Source organism: Bubalus kerabau, chromosome 7, assembly GCF_029407905.1.
Source record: "Bubalus kerabau isolate K-KA32 ecotype Philippines breed swamp buffalo chromosome 7, PCC_UOA_SB_1v2, whole genome shotgun sequence".
NCBI lineage: Eukaryota > Metazoa > Chordata > Mammalia > Artiodactyla > Bovidae > Bubalus > Bubalus kerabau.
In genome coordinates this window covers 97,269,852-97,284,120 of record NC_073630.1, presented here as the reverse complement: position 1 = coordinate 97,284,120, position 14,269 = coordinate 97,269,852, and the positions used below count along the sequence as shown (strand labels likewise).

Sequence of the window (14,269 nt, the reverse complement as noted above, 5' to 3'; positions counted from 1 at the left end):
CTTTTAATGCTTGACTTGTCTCTCATCTCACATGATGACAGTTAACACAACGATAGCTATACTGAGAGCTTATTCTCTGCTAAAGTCTACGCTGAGTGCAATGATGTTAGATGTAGAAACTATTTATTTGGTTGTGCTAGGTCTTCACTGATGCACATGAGCTTTCTCTAGTTGCAGCAAGGGGGGCTACTCTCTAGTTGCAGTGAGTGTCCTTCTCACTGCAGTGGCTTCTCCTACTGGGGAGCACGGGCTCTAGGGTGTGCAGGCTTCAGCAGTTGTGGCGCATGAGTTTAGTTGATCTGGGGCATGTGGGATCTTCTTTGACCAGAGGTTGAACTTGTGTTTCTTCCATTGGCTAAAGGAAATTGGCTCCGGGACTAAAGGAAATCAGTCCTGAATATTCATAGGAAGGACTGATGCTGAAGCTGAAGTTCCAATACTTTGGCCACCTGATTTGTAAGAGCTGACTCATTAGAAAAGATTCTGATGCTGGGCAAGATTCAAGGCAGGAGGAGAAGGGGATGGGAGAGGATGAGATGGTTGGATGGCATCACCAACTCAATGGACATGAGTTTGAGTAGGCTCTGGGAGTTGGTGATGGACAGGGAAGCCTGGCGTGCTGAGGTCCATGGGGTTGCAAAGAGCTGGACACAGCTGAGTGACTGAACTGAACTGAACTCCGTTGGCAGGCAGATTCTTTCCCACTGAGCCCCCAAGGAAGCCCTAGATGTAGGCACTATTACAAGCCCCCTTTTATAGAAAAAAGAAACTAAAGCCTAGTGGTTAATTCACCTGCTCAAGGTCACAAAGCTAGTTAAGGGGCAGTTAGGAGTTGCAATTTCATTACCTGATTTGAGAGCCCACTCTGCTAACCATGACTCTTTAATTCCTTCAACGTAGGACTTCCTAGGACACAAACTTGAAATATCTGCACTGTATTTGCTAACTGTCATTTTCAAAATGAGAAAAGTATAACACAATTTTTTAGCAACTGACACTTTACTGACTGAAATGAAATAAGCCTCCTCAGCCTGTCCCAAAACTGTTCCTTCATCTGTGAAGCACTTCCTGATTTTTTCCCCCTCCGATTTGCCCTTGCCCCAATTTATCCCAACTCTTCGTTTGTGCGTGACTCAGATAATTAATCATGCTTTGGCTTATTTGAGAACTAAGACATCTATACAAGTAGCTCTCATGCAAGACAAAAATAACTACTGTTTGGGCAGAAACTGAATGCCCTGTAGCACATCAAGCCTTGCATACTGTCAATATTCAACAAACATATCTCAAAAACAAACCCAGTGAAGTGCTGAGGTCATGGCTTGTGTACTTCAAATGAGCTCTGCTCTCTGCTCAGGATCTTGGAACTGACTCACTAAAAGAAACCATAGGAATAAAATAGACTAACACTTTAATTATTTTAATGAGATAACTACAGTACAGAGAGGTTAAATGATTGGCCCAAGATCACACAGCTGGTACTTGCAAAGGAGAGACCTAGCCCAGCACTTCCAATTAGGCCCATAACTGAGTTATCATCTGTTCATCGCCTCCATATGCTTTGTAGATTCTTTTTCTTTCTTTTCTAAAAATAAAGGTTAGGTAAGAATATGGAAGCAAAAAAATCTCTATGTCCTTCCATGACCTCAGAAGAGCAAGAAAGGATAGACAGTTCATTTTTTAGAAAAACTTACGCTGACAAACACGGTTATCATCGAGATAGTGCCCAGGGAAGCAGGCGGTACTGCAGGTGCCAAGGTGGGACAGAACATGGCCAGTGTCACAGGAGGAGCAGGAGAACGGACCCCTGCCCTGGCAGGTCCTGCAGGAGGAGTGACATTCTGCAGAGAGATGAGACACGGAGGGAACCCATGAACCCAAATTCCCTTCCAAAGCAGCACACCCAGAGCCACTAATAAAAGCTCCCACACGGACAGGGTTAACTGATCTGCTTTACTGCCCCCTGCACTGGCATGATTCCCCCCTGTGCTGGTGTGATTCTTGCTTTCTATCTCTCTCTCTGGAGGTTCAAGCCTTCTCAGGTACGAGCCCCAAGTGAAAGAAGATCACGAGGCACCGCCAGCTCCTGCGTCCAGCACTTACTCACTTTTACAAGCTCCTCTCTCCACGAAGTACCCAGAAGGGCAATCGGGGACACAGCGGTCCCCCAGCAGCAGGTTCCGGGCATTCTGGCACTGCAGGCAGACGCTCCCGGTGTCATGGAGGTCGGCTGCACAGTGATGGCACAGAGGGTGGCAGTCTGGAGAGGACAGAGGGGCACAGAGAGAAGGCACGGATGCTATGAAAGCAGCATCTCATTTCTACATTGAAGGGTAAAAGGGATTGCAATGACCACTGCTGCAGCGCAGACAGCTGGGGAGTAGCCTGAAGGCAGTGTGTACATCAGTAAAGTAGAAGCCTGGGACCTGTACAAACGGTGTGTTTGAGGTTTTCAGCAAATGGCCAGGCCCAGCACAGCGATTGAGTTTTCATCCCTTTCCAATTGAACAGCCTTCAAACCCTAGGGCAGCCTGTGATAGATACTTGCCAGGAGTGTAGAAAGAACTGTCAGATAACAGAAACAGTCCATCAGATCAACACAGAGAGCTCTGAGAGCTCGAATACAGAGAGCCCCACCTCGTTCACAGAGCTTCTTAGTATGCTCAGTACCTCCACGAGGCTCCATCTCCCAAAGGGGGCCTTCCAGAGTCAGCTCTCCAGTCTTAGACATTGGTGTGAGAGGTTTAGGGTTAGTTGATAATTGAATTGGGGGAAATTTTCAATCCTTAACTAGAGGTAAAGTTAGAGTTTCCTTGGTGGCTCAATGCTCAAGCATCTGCTTGCCAATGCAGGAGATGTGGGCTTGATCCCTGGGTCGGGAAGATCCCCTGGAGATGGAAATGGCAACCCACTTCTGTATTCTTGCCTGGAGAATTCCATGGACAAAGGAGCCCGGCGGGCTACAGACCATAGGGTTTCAAAGAGTGAAACACGACTTAGCAACTAAACCACAACAAAGAGGTCAAGTTACAAAGAAGAGTTAAGTTTAAAAGTCATAGGATTAATTATCTGGGATGGCCAACACTCTTTCTTGTTCTCACCCATATAACAATCTTCCTCTGATTAGAGAACTTGGCTGTGTGTAGCTCTGCCTATAGGTGAAAACTTCCTCTGTCCTACTTTAAGTGGTAATAATGCTTCAAGTCCCATTTACTACCCTCCATCTCAAGGATGGAAGCCACAAATCACCCCCCAAAATGAAAAAGGAGTAAAGACCTAGGAAAATAAAGGTCTGGTTATATGGTCTATCTTCCCTGCTAGGATTCAAAGCACTGTTTGCAGTCACTAAAGCACCATTCAGTAGCCAGGTATGTCTTATCATCCTAAAGTCTTGTAGACAGAGACTGTGATTTCTAGAAATACTGAGACTAAAGAATCCTTGTCAATAAAACAAATTGCTTACCTCAGTTGGTAAAGTATCTGCCTGCAATTCGGGAGACCTGGGTTCAATCTCTCAGTCGGGAAGTTCCCCTGGAGAAGGAAATGGCAACCCACTCCAGTATTCTTGCCTGGAGAATCCCAGGCAAGAATGGACAGAGGAACCTGGTGGGCCACAGTTCATGGGATCACAAGTTGGACACAACTTAGTGCTTTCTTTTCTTCTTTCTCTCAAAGCCTCAGTGACACACTTTCTAGCTGCTGATTATCTGAGACATGTTCTATGCCAAAGAAGAGATGTTAACTCCATACCCAGCACCCATTCATCCACACAAGAAGTCTTTCTGGGGCCTCTGCAGTCACTCCAGAAGTTGAACCTGGAGTGTCCTCCTCAAAAATGCCAACTTTTTTATAGCAGTACATAAACGAACAGCCTCTGACCTTTCTCTGAACTTCAGGAGTTTCAAGTTTCTGGCAGCCTTTTGCCAATATTAGAAACTATTCTTGATATCCTAAGAGGCAAATTAATCCCCATTACAGTCCTTCAGTAAATTATAAAGGAAATGATGGGTATATTGAGAGAAATCTGATAAGGAGGCTATTTCCCCCTGATTCAGTGTATGGCTTCCACACAATTCCAACCTTTTTGTTTTCTTTTTTTGTGTACTCTCCTCTCAGTGCCAGGAGCACTGAAAAGTCACTGGAGCAGATGGAGGTGGCTCTATTGTATGATTACCTTAATGAGTGGGTACAGGTTAGAATTGGAAACCCAGGAAGCAGGACGGATTCAAGGCTCCATTGTCTGAAAAGTCTTGGCCTCTTCCTCTTCATTTAAGCCAGTGCTTAAGAGAGTGCCGGGCTCAGGCATGCGTCAATGAGATCTGCAGGTGTGCAGTGGTCTAAAAACTAGTTGCCTCTAACTGAGGCTTTCTCCAGCATACAATTAGAGAAAGGAAAAAGAATAATCACCAAGGGGATGCTTTGAAAAGAAAGTAAGCAGATCTCTTGAGTATTTTGTGGCTACAATAAACAAATATTTATGGATTTGTCTGATTGTGCGGAACTCTAGAAGCTGTTTGAATGAATTGTGTGATGTGTATGAAATAATTCTAAAGGCAGCTGGAGCTAGTTCATGGACGTTCCTTCCCACTCTCATGGAAACTGTTTTTTAAAAATATGTTTATTTTTATTTATTTATTTGGCTGCACTGGGTTTTAGTTGAGGCACATGGGATCATGTTCCCTGACCAGGAATTGAATTCAGGTCCCCTGCCTTGGGAGCACAGTCTCAGTCGCTAGTCCACCAGGGGAGTCCCTCATGGCAGCTGCTTTGAAACCCTTGCTACTCTTCCCTAGTCACCAGAACCCGCCCTGCTGCCCTCCCAGCTCCTCCCAGGTTATTTCACCCTCTACTTGATTCACCTGATCAAGCATGAGTACCTTTGTTTCTTTCCTGTCAACCTCTTTTTATTTCAACTCATCTCCCCTCCCAAGGGGAGGCTAATTCCTCCACCCATATTTTTTGATCCAATACTCAATGTTATTTGAACATTATGTCAACATTATTACATCTTTTACCCCCATTTCTCTTTATTCTTCTTGACATCAACCTCCAAATGTGTTCTGCATTACTTATTCCCCCCAAAACTTTTCTCAACATCCATTCCATCTCTTGCCTTCCCATCACCACCCAACTGTCTTGCCTCTCTAACTTCTCACCGCACTGTTATCTGCCTTCTGCCTCCACAATTCAGCTTTTACTGCTCTTGAAAAGGGCTCTGACCACCTAAGACCAGATGCAATGGCCTCCTCTAACTCCTGTACCATGTGCTGTACTCAGTCATGTCTGGCTCTTTGCAACCCCATGGACTGTGGCCCACCAGGCTCCTCAGTCCATGGAACCTTCCAGGCAAGAATACTAGAGTGGGTTGCCATTTCCTACTCCAGGGGATCATCCCGACCTAGGGATCGAACCTGTGTCTCTTGAGTCTCCTGCACCATGGGTGGATTCTTTACCACTGAGCCACCTGGGAAGCCTAACTTACCCAAAGTGTCTGCAACACACGACACTTCAGATCACCCATCCTCCTTGACCTCCTTTCCCCTCTTCCTGTGCTTTGTCCTGAGGCTCCTCTCAGTCATTCTCTGCCTCTCGTTGCCTGATAAGTGTAGAAATACCTTACAACCCTCAACCTCTTCTATCCCCCTAACCCTCATTTGCCGAAGGTCTTAGAATCAGATGTGGCTGTTTGCATCATCTTGGTCTGGTAAATAGCTACCAAAAGCCTGTGGAAAGGGCCCAAGAGTTGCAGAGAGAGGGAATGTGAAGTGGTACAGCCACTGTGGAAAACAGGATGGAGGTGTCTCAAAAGCTTAAAAATTCCACGTCTGCATATTTTTCTGAAGAAAACAAAAACACTAAATTGAAAACATACATGCACCCCTATCTTCACTGCAGCATTATTTATAAAGGTCAAGATATGAAAGCCACCTAAATGTCCATCTGTAGATGAATGGATAAAGAAGATGTAGTATATATATATATATTCCCAATGGAATATTACTCAACCACAGAAAGAATGAAATGTTGCCATTTGCAATGACATGGATGGACCTTGAGGGTATATGCTAAATGAAATAGGTCAGATAGAGAAAGACAAATCCCATATGACTTCACTTACATATGGAATCTAAAAAGCAAGAAAAAAAAAGAACATGAAACAGAGTCAAAGATGGAGAAAACAAACAGGCAGTGGCCAGAGAGGATAGTGCTGGAGAGGGGATGAGTGAAACAGGTGGGGGCGAAGGAGAGATACAAACTTCTAGTGACAAAATAAATAAGTAATGGGGATAAAATGTGCAGCATGGGGAACACTGGCTATAATACCATAATAACTTTCTATGGTGACAGACGATAACTAGACTTATCGTGGTGATCATTTTATAATGTATAGAAATATCAAATCACTATGCTGTGTACCAGGAACTAACAGTGCTATAGGTCAATTATATTTCAATTAAAAAAAAAAAGGAGAGAGTTGCAGAGACTTCAAAATTACTCAGGGCCTCTGCCTCTCTCCATGGCTCCATATTAAGCCTTAAGGAGGCATGGAATCAATCACCACACACACCACAACACATGATGGAGTGAGTACCCAGCAGCAAGGAGAAATCAATGAGTGATGCCTGAAAAAATAAAACAATCAACTGCACATTACCCAAAGCATCACATTAATCCAGGTTAGTTTACAGTTTCACATTATACACGAGACTGTAACTACTCGAGTTTGGAGAGCTGGATTCTTTTTGTGTACCACCTGTTCAGTTCAGTTCAGTTCAGTCGCTCAGTCGTGTCCAACTCTTTGCGACCCCATGAATTGCAGCATGCCAGGCCTCCCTGTCCATCATCAACTCCCGGAGTTCACCCAAACTCATGTCCATCGAGTTGGTGATACCATCCAGCCATCTCATCCTCTGTCGTCCCCTTCTCCTCCTGCCCCCCAATCCCTCCCAGCATCAGAGTCTTTTCCAATGAGTTAACTCTTCGCATGAGGTGGCCAAAGTATTGGAGTTTCAGCTTTAGCATCAACACTACCTGTACTCATTCCTTATTCATTTATCCATAGCTTAAAAAGTCATGCTGGAGGCTTCCCACGTGGTGCAATGATAAAGAATTCAGCTGCTACTGCAGGAGACACAGGTTCGATCCCTGGTCTGGGAAGATTCCACATGATATGGAGAAACTAAGCCTGTGCTCCACAACTATTGAGCCTGTGCTTTTGCCCTAGAACCTGTGCTCCACATCACGAGAAGCCACCACAATGAGAAGCTCACGTACTGCAATAGAGAGGAGCCCCTGCTCACCGCAGCTAAAGAAAAGCCCGTGCAGCAACAAAGACCAGCACAGACAAAAATAAATAAATAAAATCATTTTTAATAAGTCATACTAAACACCCAATCCTAGGAATAGATTCACCCCAAAATAACTGCCTGAGTCCTGTGTTAATGCGTGTATGTACTGTGCAAAGTTGCTTCCATCGTGTCCGACTGTTTGTGATCCTATGGACTGTAGCCCACCAGGCTCCTCTGTTCATGAGATTCTCCAGGCATGAATACTGGCATGGGTTGCCAAGCTCTCCTCCAGGGGATCTTCCCCACCCAGAACCTGTGTCTCTTGGGGCTTCTGCATTGACAGGTGAGTTCTTTACCACCAGCACCGCTGGGGAAGCCCTCCTGGGTTGTTAATGTTAACAGCAGCAGTAGTGAAAGTCGCTCAGTGATGTCTGAATCTTTGCGACTCCATGGACTATATAGTCTATGGAATTTTCTAGGCCAGAATACTGGAGTGGGTAGCTTTTCCCTTCTCCAGGGGATCTTCCTAACCCAGTGATCAGACCCAGGTCTCCCACATTGCAGGTGGATTCTTAACCAGTTGAGCTACAATACATTCCTGCAACTCTTTCTTCCTAAATCTGTCTTATAACAACCCCCCAACAGAAGACCACATAAAACTAATATGCTCTCAAATCTTGCTGTGGAGTCAACCTGAAGGTTGACTGACTTTTATTAAACCAACTAGAAAAGAAAACTAAATTCCTAAAACCTAGGAAACACCTTTGTCTTAAGAGGCTTGAAGTCAAAATTATAGGAAAGAATTCCTTGGGAGAGCTCAAAATGAGTTATGATGTGCAGGTAAAGAAGCCAGAAATCAGAGCAACAGGGCTTGAGGATTAATTCCAGTGTCCTGACTACAATCAGAAAAGCATTGTTCCCACAGGAAGACTGCTCAGGGGTGATAGGCTACAAGTGGCCAGTCCCCCTGGGCACCAATCAAGCCTGGGAGCCCACTGTGATCTTCCACACTGAGAGGGGCTGAGTGGGGCTCAAGACAGGGAGCTTACAATTTTATTTTTCTGACTACAAAGCGAGCCATGGAATAAACTATGAAAAGCATTTTTATAAAGCATAAATAAACACAACAATCCCCCTACATAAATCTTTCAAAGTAAATAGCTACTCACATAGAACTTTTTCTCTTAGTTCTTTTTCTGTACAATTTTCCCTATATAGATTTTTACATAGATGTTGCTGCTGCTGCTAAGTCACTTCAGTCGTGTCCGACTCTCAGTGACCCTATGGACTGCAGCCCACCAGGCTCCTCCATCCATGGGATTTTCCAGGCAAGAGTACTAGAGTGGGGTGCCACTGCCTTCTCCATTACGTAGATGAGATTCTACTAAATGTCATTATATAATAACTTTTTAAAATTTAATACCATATAGTACTTTTTTTTAATTCAATGCCAGCATTTCCATATGCCATTAAGGGACTCTTCATAAACATCATTTTTGGGGACTGCATAATATTCTAGCATTGAATAAACCAAATTTACCATTTTCTTTTTTTTAAAAAATATTTATTTTTAGCTGTGTTGGGTTTTAGTCACAGCACGAGGGCTTCTCTCTAGCTGCGGGTGAGAGTTCAGTAGTTCAGCAGTTGTGGCACACGAGCTTAGTTACTCCAAGGCATGTGGGATCTTAGATCCCTGAACAGGGATTGAACTCGTGTCCCCTGCACTGGAAGGCAGATCCTTAACCACTGGACAACCAGGGAAGTCCCTTACCATTTTTCTTATCCTTGATCACTTACTTTCAATCCATCCACTTTTATAATGAAGGCCAACATAATTCACTTGTGCTTTTTAGATTATTTCCTAAATGACAGTGTCAGTAAGCACAGCTAATATTATTATTATAGCTTACATTTATTGAGCTTTGAATATACATCAAGCACCATATTAATTATCATAAATGCATAATCTCATTTGAAAAGATGAGGTAGGCAATGTTATTATCTCTATTTTAAAGATGAGGAAAGACTCAGAAGTTGGCATTTGCTCACACTGACTCCAGATCATACACGTTTAGCCACTACAGTCGTGAAACAAATGTGAAATTCTCAATAGGTATTACAAATTTCTGTCCAACTGTTTCATCATAACTTTGCCTGCACTAAGCCATTTTAAAAAATAAAACAATCTGGCTAATTTGGCTGGTGAAAACTGCTGTTACATAGTTATTTTGATTCAGATTTCTTTTATTATAAGTGAAGCTGAACATGTAACAAATCTTTCTTTCAAACCATAAAGCTGTTCAAATGTCTCTTGTACTCATAGAGCTTTCACTATGGTGCAGGCGAGGATCCAAGATACAGGATGACAGTTGAGTATCAGATATGTGTAATCAAACAGTAGGTTGAGATCTCAACCAATGAATTCTTTCCTCATCCACTGCATCCATCCCCCATTGAACCAGGGAGCATGGGCACCACATGCTCCCAGAGAAAGTTAGCAGAATCAGACCAGCACAGATGCCAAATTCATGGAGCCCAGGGAGCAGGTGAAAGATAGAAGAAAAAAGAAACTTAAATGTGGCACTGGAACGAGGAGACTCAGACCCTTCCCCACCAATATGACCCCTACGGTCTCCACCTCAGTCCCCCAGCCTAGAAAAACCCTTTGAGCTGGAGAGGAAGAAGGAGCAGAAAGACCCTCCACTTTGCCCCTCCTCTCCCCTCCCTCCCATGGAACAGGTTGGAAGTAGCCAAGTGGGATATTCAAGAATACATTACTAAAATAGACTTAGGCTGTGCTTCCTGACTTTAAAGAGGGTTGTGCCCAAACTGAGTCCTGGATCCTAAGGCAATAGAGAAGATGGCAGAGCAGGGTGAGCAACGAGAGAGCGTAAGGCAGATGCTTAGACACGGGACTACCTTGAGATCACTGCAAACTTCTGTAAAATGTAAACGAGGCAAGCACAGGGACCCTGGAAGTCTCTGACAGGCGACCAGCTCAGTCCAGGAGCCAGGGAAGGCTGCCTGGAAGAGGCTGGAAAACTAAGTGGGAGTTAGCTGCGAGAGGAGATGAGTTGGGGGATGGAGCTTGGAAAGGTCCCAAGAAGAAGGAAAACACGCAAAAACCCAGAAGCTCAACAGAACAGGATGCCTTCAAGGAACTGAAAAAGGTTCTATACACCTGGATGTTGAAGAACCACGAAAGAGCTGCTCAGGACCTGGCTATGCTAGTTTTGGAATACCTTGTAAGTCAGGAAAGAGAGTACGGATTTATTCTCATGGCGACTGGGAATTGGTCTCTGTATCTGTATTCTTTGCCAGTCTGTCTACTGAGCTCTCTGTGTTTTTACTACAGATTTAAATGAGACATTGTATGAAAGGTTATGAATAGCGATGGCAGAAGACATGAAAACTGCAACCAAGAAGCAACAAGCCAAGAAAACCACCACACGGCAGCTTTCAACACAAACTTATGGGAAGAAGAGAGGGGTCCCCGGGCTTCTGTCTCCTCCCCACTTCCGTTATATTCATAGAAGACCCTTCTCTGTTACATCCACTGCTGACCGGCTGAGGCTTCTGCTAGAGTAGGCATATTTAGAAAACTAAGAATACTGTTGTGTAAGTGTATAAAGGCTGTCAAGACCAGGAATGGAGACCTTGGGTGTCCTTCGAGAAGGAAAACCAATATACCAGTGGTTTATCTTTCCAGACATGACCAGGGAAGACTTTTGAGCAATCTGCCAGCTTCCAAAATGCCTTTAAAATTTACAAGGTAGAATTTGGCTAAATCAGTAGTACCTAGTTAGGGAGCCCTTGTTCAGTCACTAAGTCGTATTTGACTCTTTGCAATCCCATGGACTGCAGCATGCCAGGCTTCCCTGTCCTTATCTAGATAAGGGAGCCCTTATCTATATGTTAAATGAAAGAATAAAATATTGGAGTGAAAATACCAGGAAACTGTGGGGAATTTGAAGGCCTGGGAAAAGGCTGACCTGGCCTGCACCACCTGCTTTTCAATTTACTTCAGGCCAAGAGGAGCAGGGAGAAACTTGGCTGCACGTGTGGCAATTTACAACTGCCCTGTCAGTACAATTTGAGATAATGAAGAGAGAAATCTCCCCATGGCCAGCCAGATGCACTAATTATACAATCTAAACATAATTAAGAGGTGCTATGAGCCCATCTCCAGACACCGCAGGAGGTGACTATGTGTCCCAGGGAACTGCTACCACACTGGTCACTTCATGCACAATAAAATCAATGGGGCATATTTTTTAAGAATTAAGCTGATTTGGAGGCCAGTCTTGAATTCTTCTTAGTAGGTGGTGACCATCTGACAAGTCCTGATTCAGATTCTTGCTGGACTCACACGGGTAGGAGGACAACATCTTTTTTTTTTTTAATTGGAAGACATTGCTTTACAATGTAGTGTTGGTTTCTGCTGCACAACAACTTGAAGCAGCTCTAAGAATACAAATCTCCACTTCTTCCTGAGCTTCCCTGCCACCAACCACTCCCCTCATCCTAACCCCCCTAGGTCATCAGAGAGCCCGAGTTGAGTTCTCTGGGAACACAAGCTTTCAAAGTGTCCTTAAAATGCTATTAATGTAAGCTGCTGCTGCTGCTGCTGCTAAGTCGCTTCAGTCGTGTCCGACTGTGTGCGACCCCAGAGACGGCAGCCCATCAGGCTCCACCGTCCCTGGGATTCTCCAGGCAAGAACACTGGAGAGGGTTGCCATTTCCTTCTCCTATGCATGAAAGTGAAAAATGAAAGTGAAGTCGCTCAGTCATGTCCGACTCTTAGTGACCCCATGGACTGCAGCCTACCAGGCTCCTCCATCCATGGGATTTTCCAGGCGAGTACTGGAGTGGGGTGCCATTGCCTTCTCCATTAGGCCAACAAAACACAAATTCCTCTGTAGTCCTCCTTATCCCACCTGCAGTCCCATCCCTCCCTACAGGTGATATCTGGAACAAGTTCACAGGATACATCAGAGGAAGTTTATACTGTCACTGCTTAATTTGTACCAGGACCACAGTTACTAAAATAGAGGACCTGAATTTCCAACCCACCAATCTAGGAGCCTCTGCGAGGATTAGCGGTCCATTCTCAAAGCCCCATCTGTGCAGAAAGGCATTTTCCGCTGACCTTCCAGTCTGTAATCGAAAGAGGAGACTAACCTCAAATATGCCTAAATGGTGAGCGCACATCCCTTAATTGCTTAAAAACAGTGCAGTTCAGGAGGCCGTCTCTCAAATCCTCCCATTGCTACTTAGTAAGTAAATCCTTATTTGTCACTATTTCAATTACAGTAAAGAGTCTTTAAATAAAAGACTCATTAAGGATGCAAGCGGAGACAGAGGAGAGAGACCCCAGATACATTTACATGTAGCCTGTTTCAGATCATACACATTACCTTCATTTCAGACTTAATATATCACTATATATTAAACAGGTAGAGCGAGGAGGGTGGCTGGAATTCCAGTTATTTGTCTATGTGTCTGCTTGCTCACAAACCCAGTGAAGTAGCACGCTAAACCCACAAATTAATGAACACATTATAAGGGAGCCTGGAAGCAGAGTATTGGCTCGTGCTGAAATAAATACATTTCTTATTTTTAAGCAAGCAGTGGATTCCATTTGTTTTCTAAATGTGCACAGCATGTGCACATACTAAAAATGTAAATATGTAAAAAATTAATATTTTGACTCAGCAGTGGCAATATCCTCTAATACTTCATCCTGCTGCTGTGAGGAAATTATGTGAGGTCATCACGGTGTGAGGCTTTCTTCAAATCACAAAGGCTCTGCTTCGAGGATCAGTGAGGATTACCCACAATCATGATGGATGGAAGCACATGGCAGTGAAATGACTTATTTCACGTCTTTGGAGCAAGTCAAAAAAGCTTGAAGATATTAAAGTAAATGTGTACTGTTGAAGCAATGGTCGTGCATGTTGGTTTTATGGGGCCGTGACTCCTTAGCTGATAAATAATGGACCTATAAAAATGTATTTAGATACACAGTGAGGCTTTTAATAATGTCCTGTCAGTCGATTAGGTTCTTAATGCAACCGCATTAAATGTGTTTGGAAGCTGTTAAAATAATCAGAACTTGTGGCTGTTCCTCATCAGGCAAGAAAGAAATGATTCCATGCTGAAGCTCAGGGTCCTTGAAGTGTGTATGGATTCTGAATTTGGATGCCACTTTGAAAACTGATGGGGTTCTATTTGTGAGACAAGCATAGCAGAAAGCCAGAAAATAACATACAGATGGCAGAAGTAAAAGAAGCCCCTCACTTCCCCTTTGGAACATTACTTTGGTCCTAGCCCACCCACCAGTCAGTTCCATCGCTCAGTCATGTCCGACTCTTTGTGACCCCATGGACTGCAGAATGCCAGGCTTCCCTGCCCACTGGAGAAGGGAATGGCAAACCTCTTCAGTATTCTTGCTTTGAGAACCCGATGAACAGTACAAAAAGCCCACGCATGAGCGCTTATAAATCGTGTGCTCTGTTTAGGGTTAGCTCTGAGTTAGTACAAAAACAAATAAATAAAACTTGCCATTTTTCAGTGTCTGTGGCTGCAGTTTTACCCTGGGAAAAACCAATAAAGAAACAGCAACAAAGCCCACTACTGTAGACAGAGCTTAACATTACAGAACAGTGATTTCTGCCCAGTGTTGACAAACTTATAAATGTGGTGAGAAGCCCGGGGTAGCACCCAGAGATAGGCGGCTAGAAGAAGAAGGGAGCGAGAGGCAGCGTTAGATGTAAGAGTGAAGCTCCTTCCTCAGGTCTGATGCAATTTCTTGCTGCCAACAGGGGAAATAAGCACCCTTCCTGTCCAAGTATCCTGACACCTTGTATCTAACCTCTCTTCCCCCCAGTTTATGTTTTAATCTTGCCTTCCCTCCAATATAGAAAAAAGTTCACTTCAATAACACCTCCGGGATGTCCGTTGGGTGTGAGGAACTGTGG

General features: G+C 44.1%; 1 protein-coding gene across 1 annotated transcript in view; it reads right to left on the bottom strand.

Moving 5' to 3' along the window:
• FRAS1 (Fraser extracellular matrix complex subunit 1) overlaps positions 1-14,269 on the bottom strand; it is a 330,441-nt gene that overhangs the window by 189,675 nt on the left and 126,497 nt on the right. Inside the window, exons 20-21 of the mRNA XM_055587421.1 lie at positions 2,108-2,260; positions 1,695-1,841 (exon numbers count right to left, since the gene is read on the bottom strand). Coding sequence (XP_055443396.1) covers positions 1,695-1,841; positions 2,108-2,260 — 300 coding nt within the window. The remainder of the gene's footprint in view (positions 1-1,694; positions 1,842-2,107; positions 2,261-14,269) is intronic.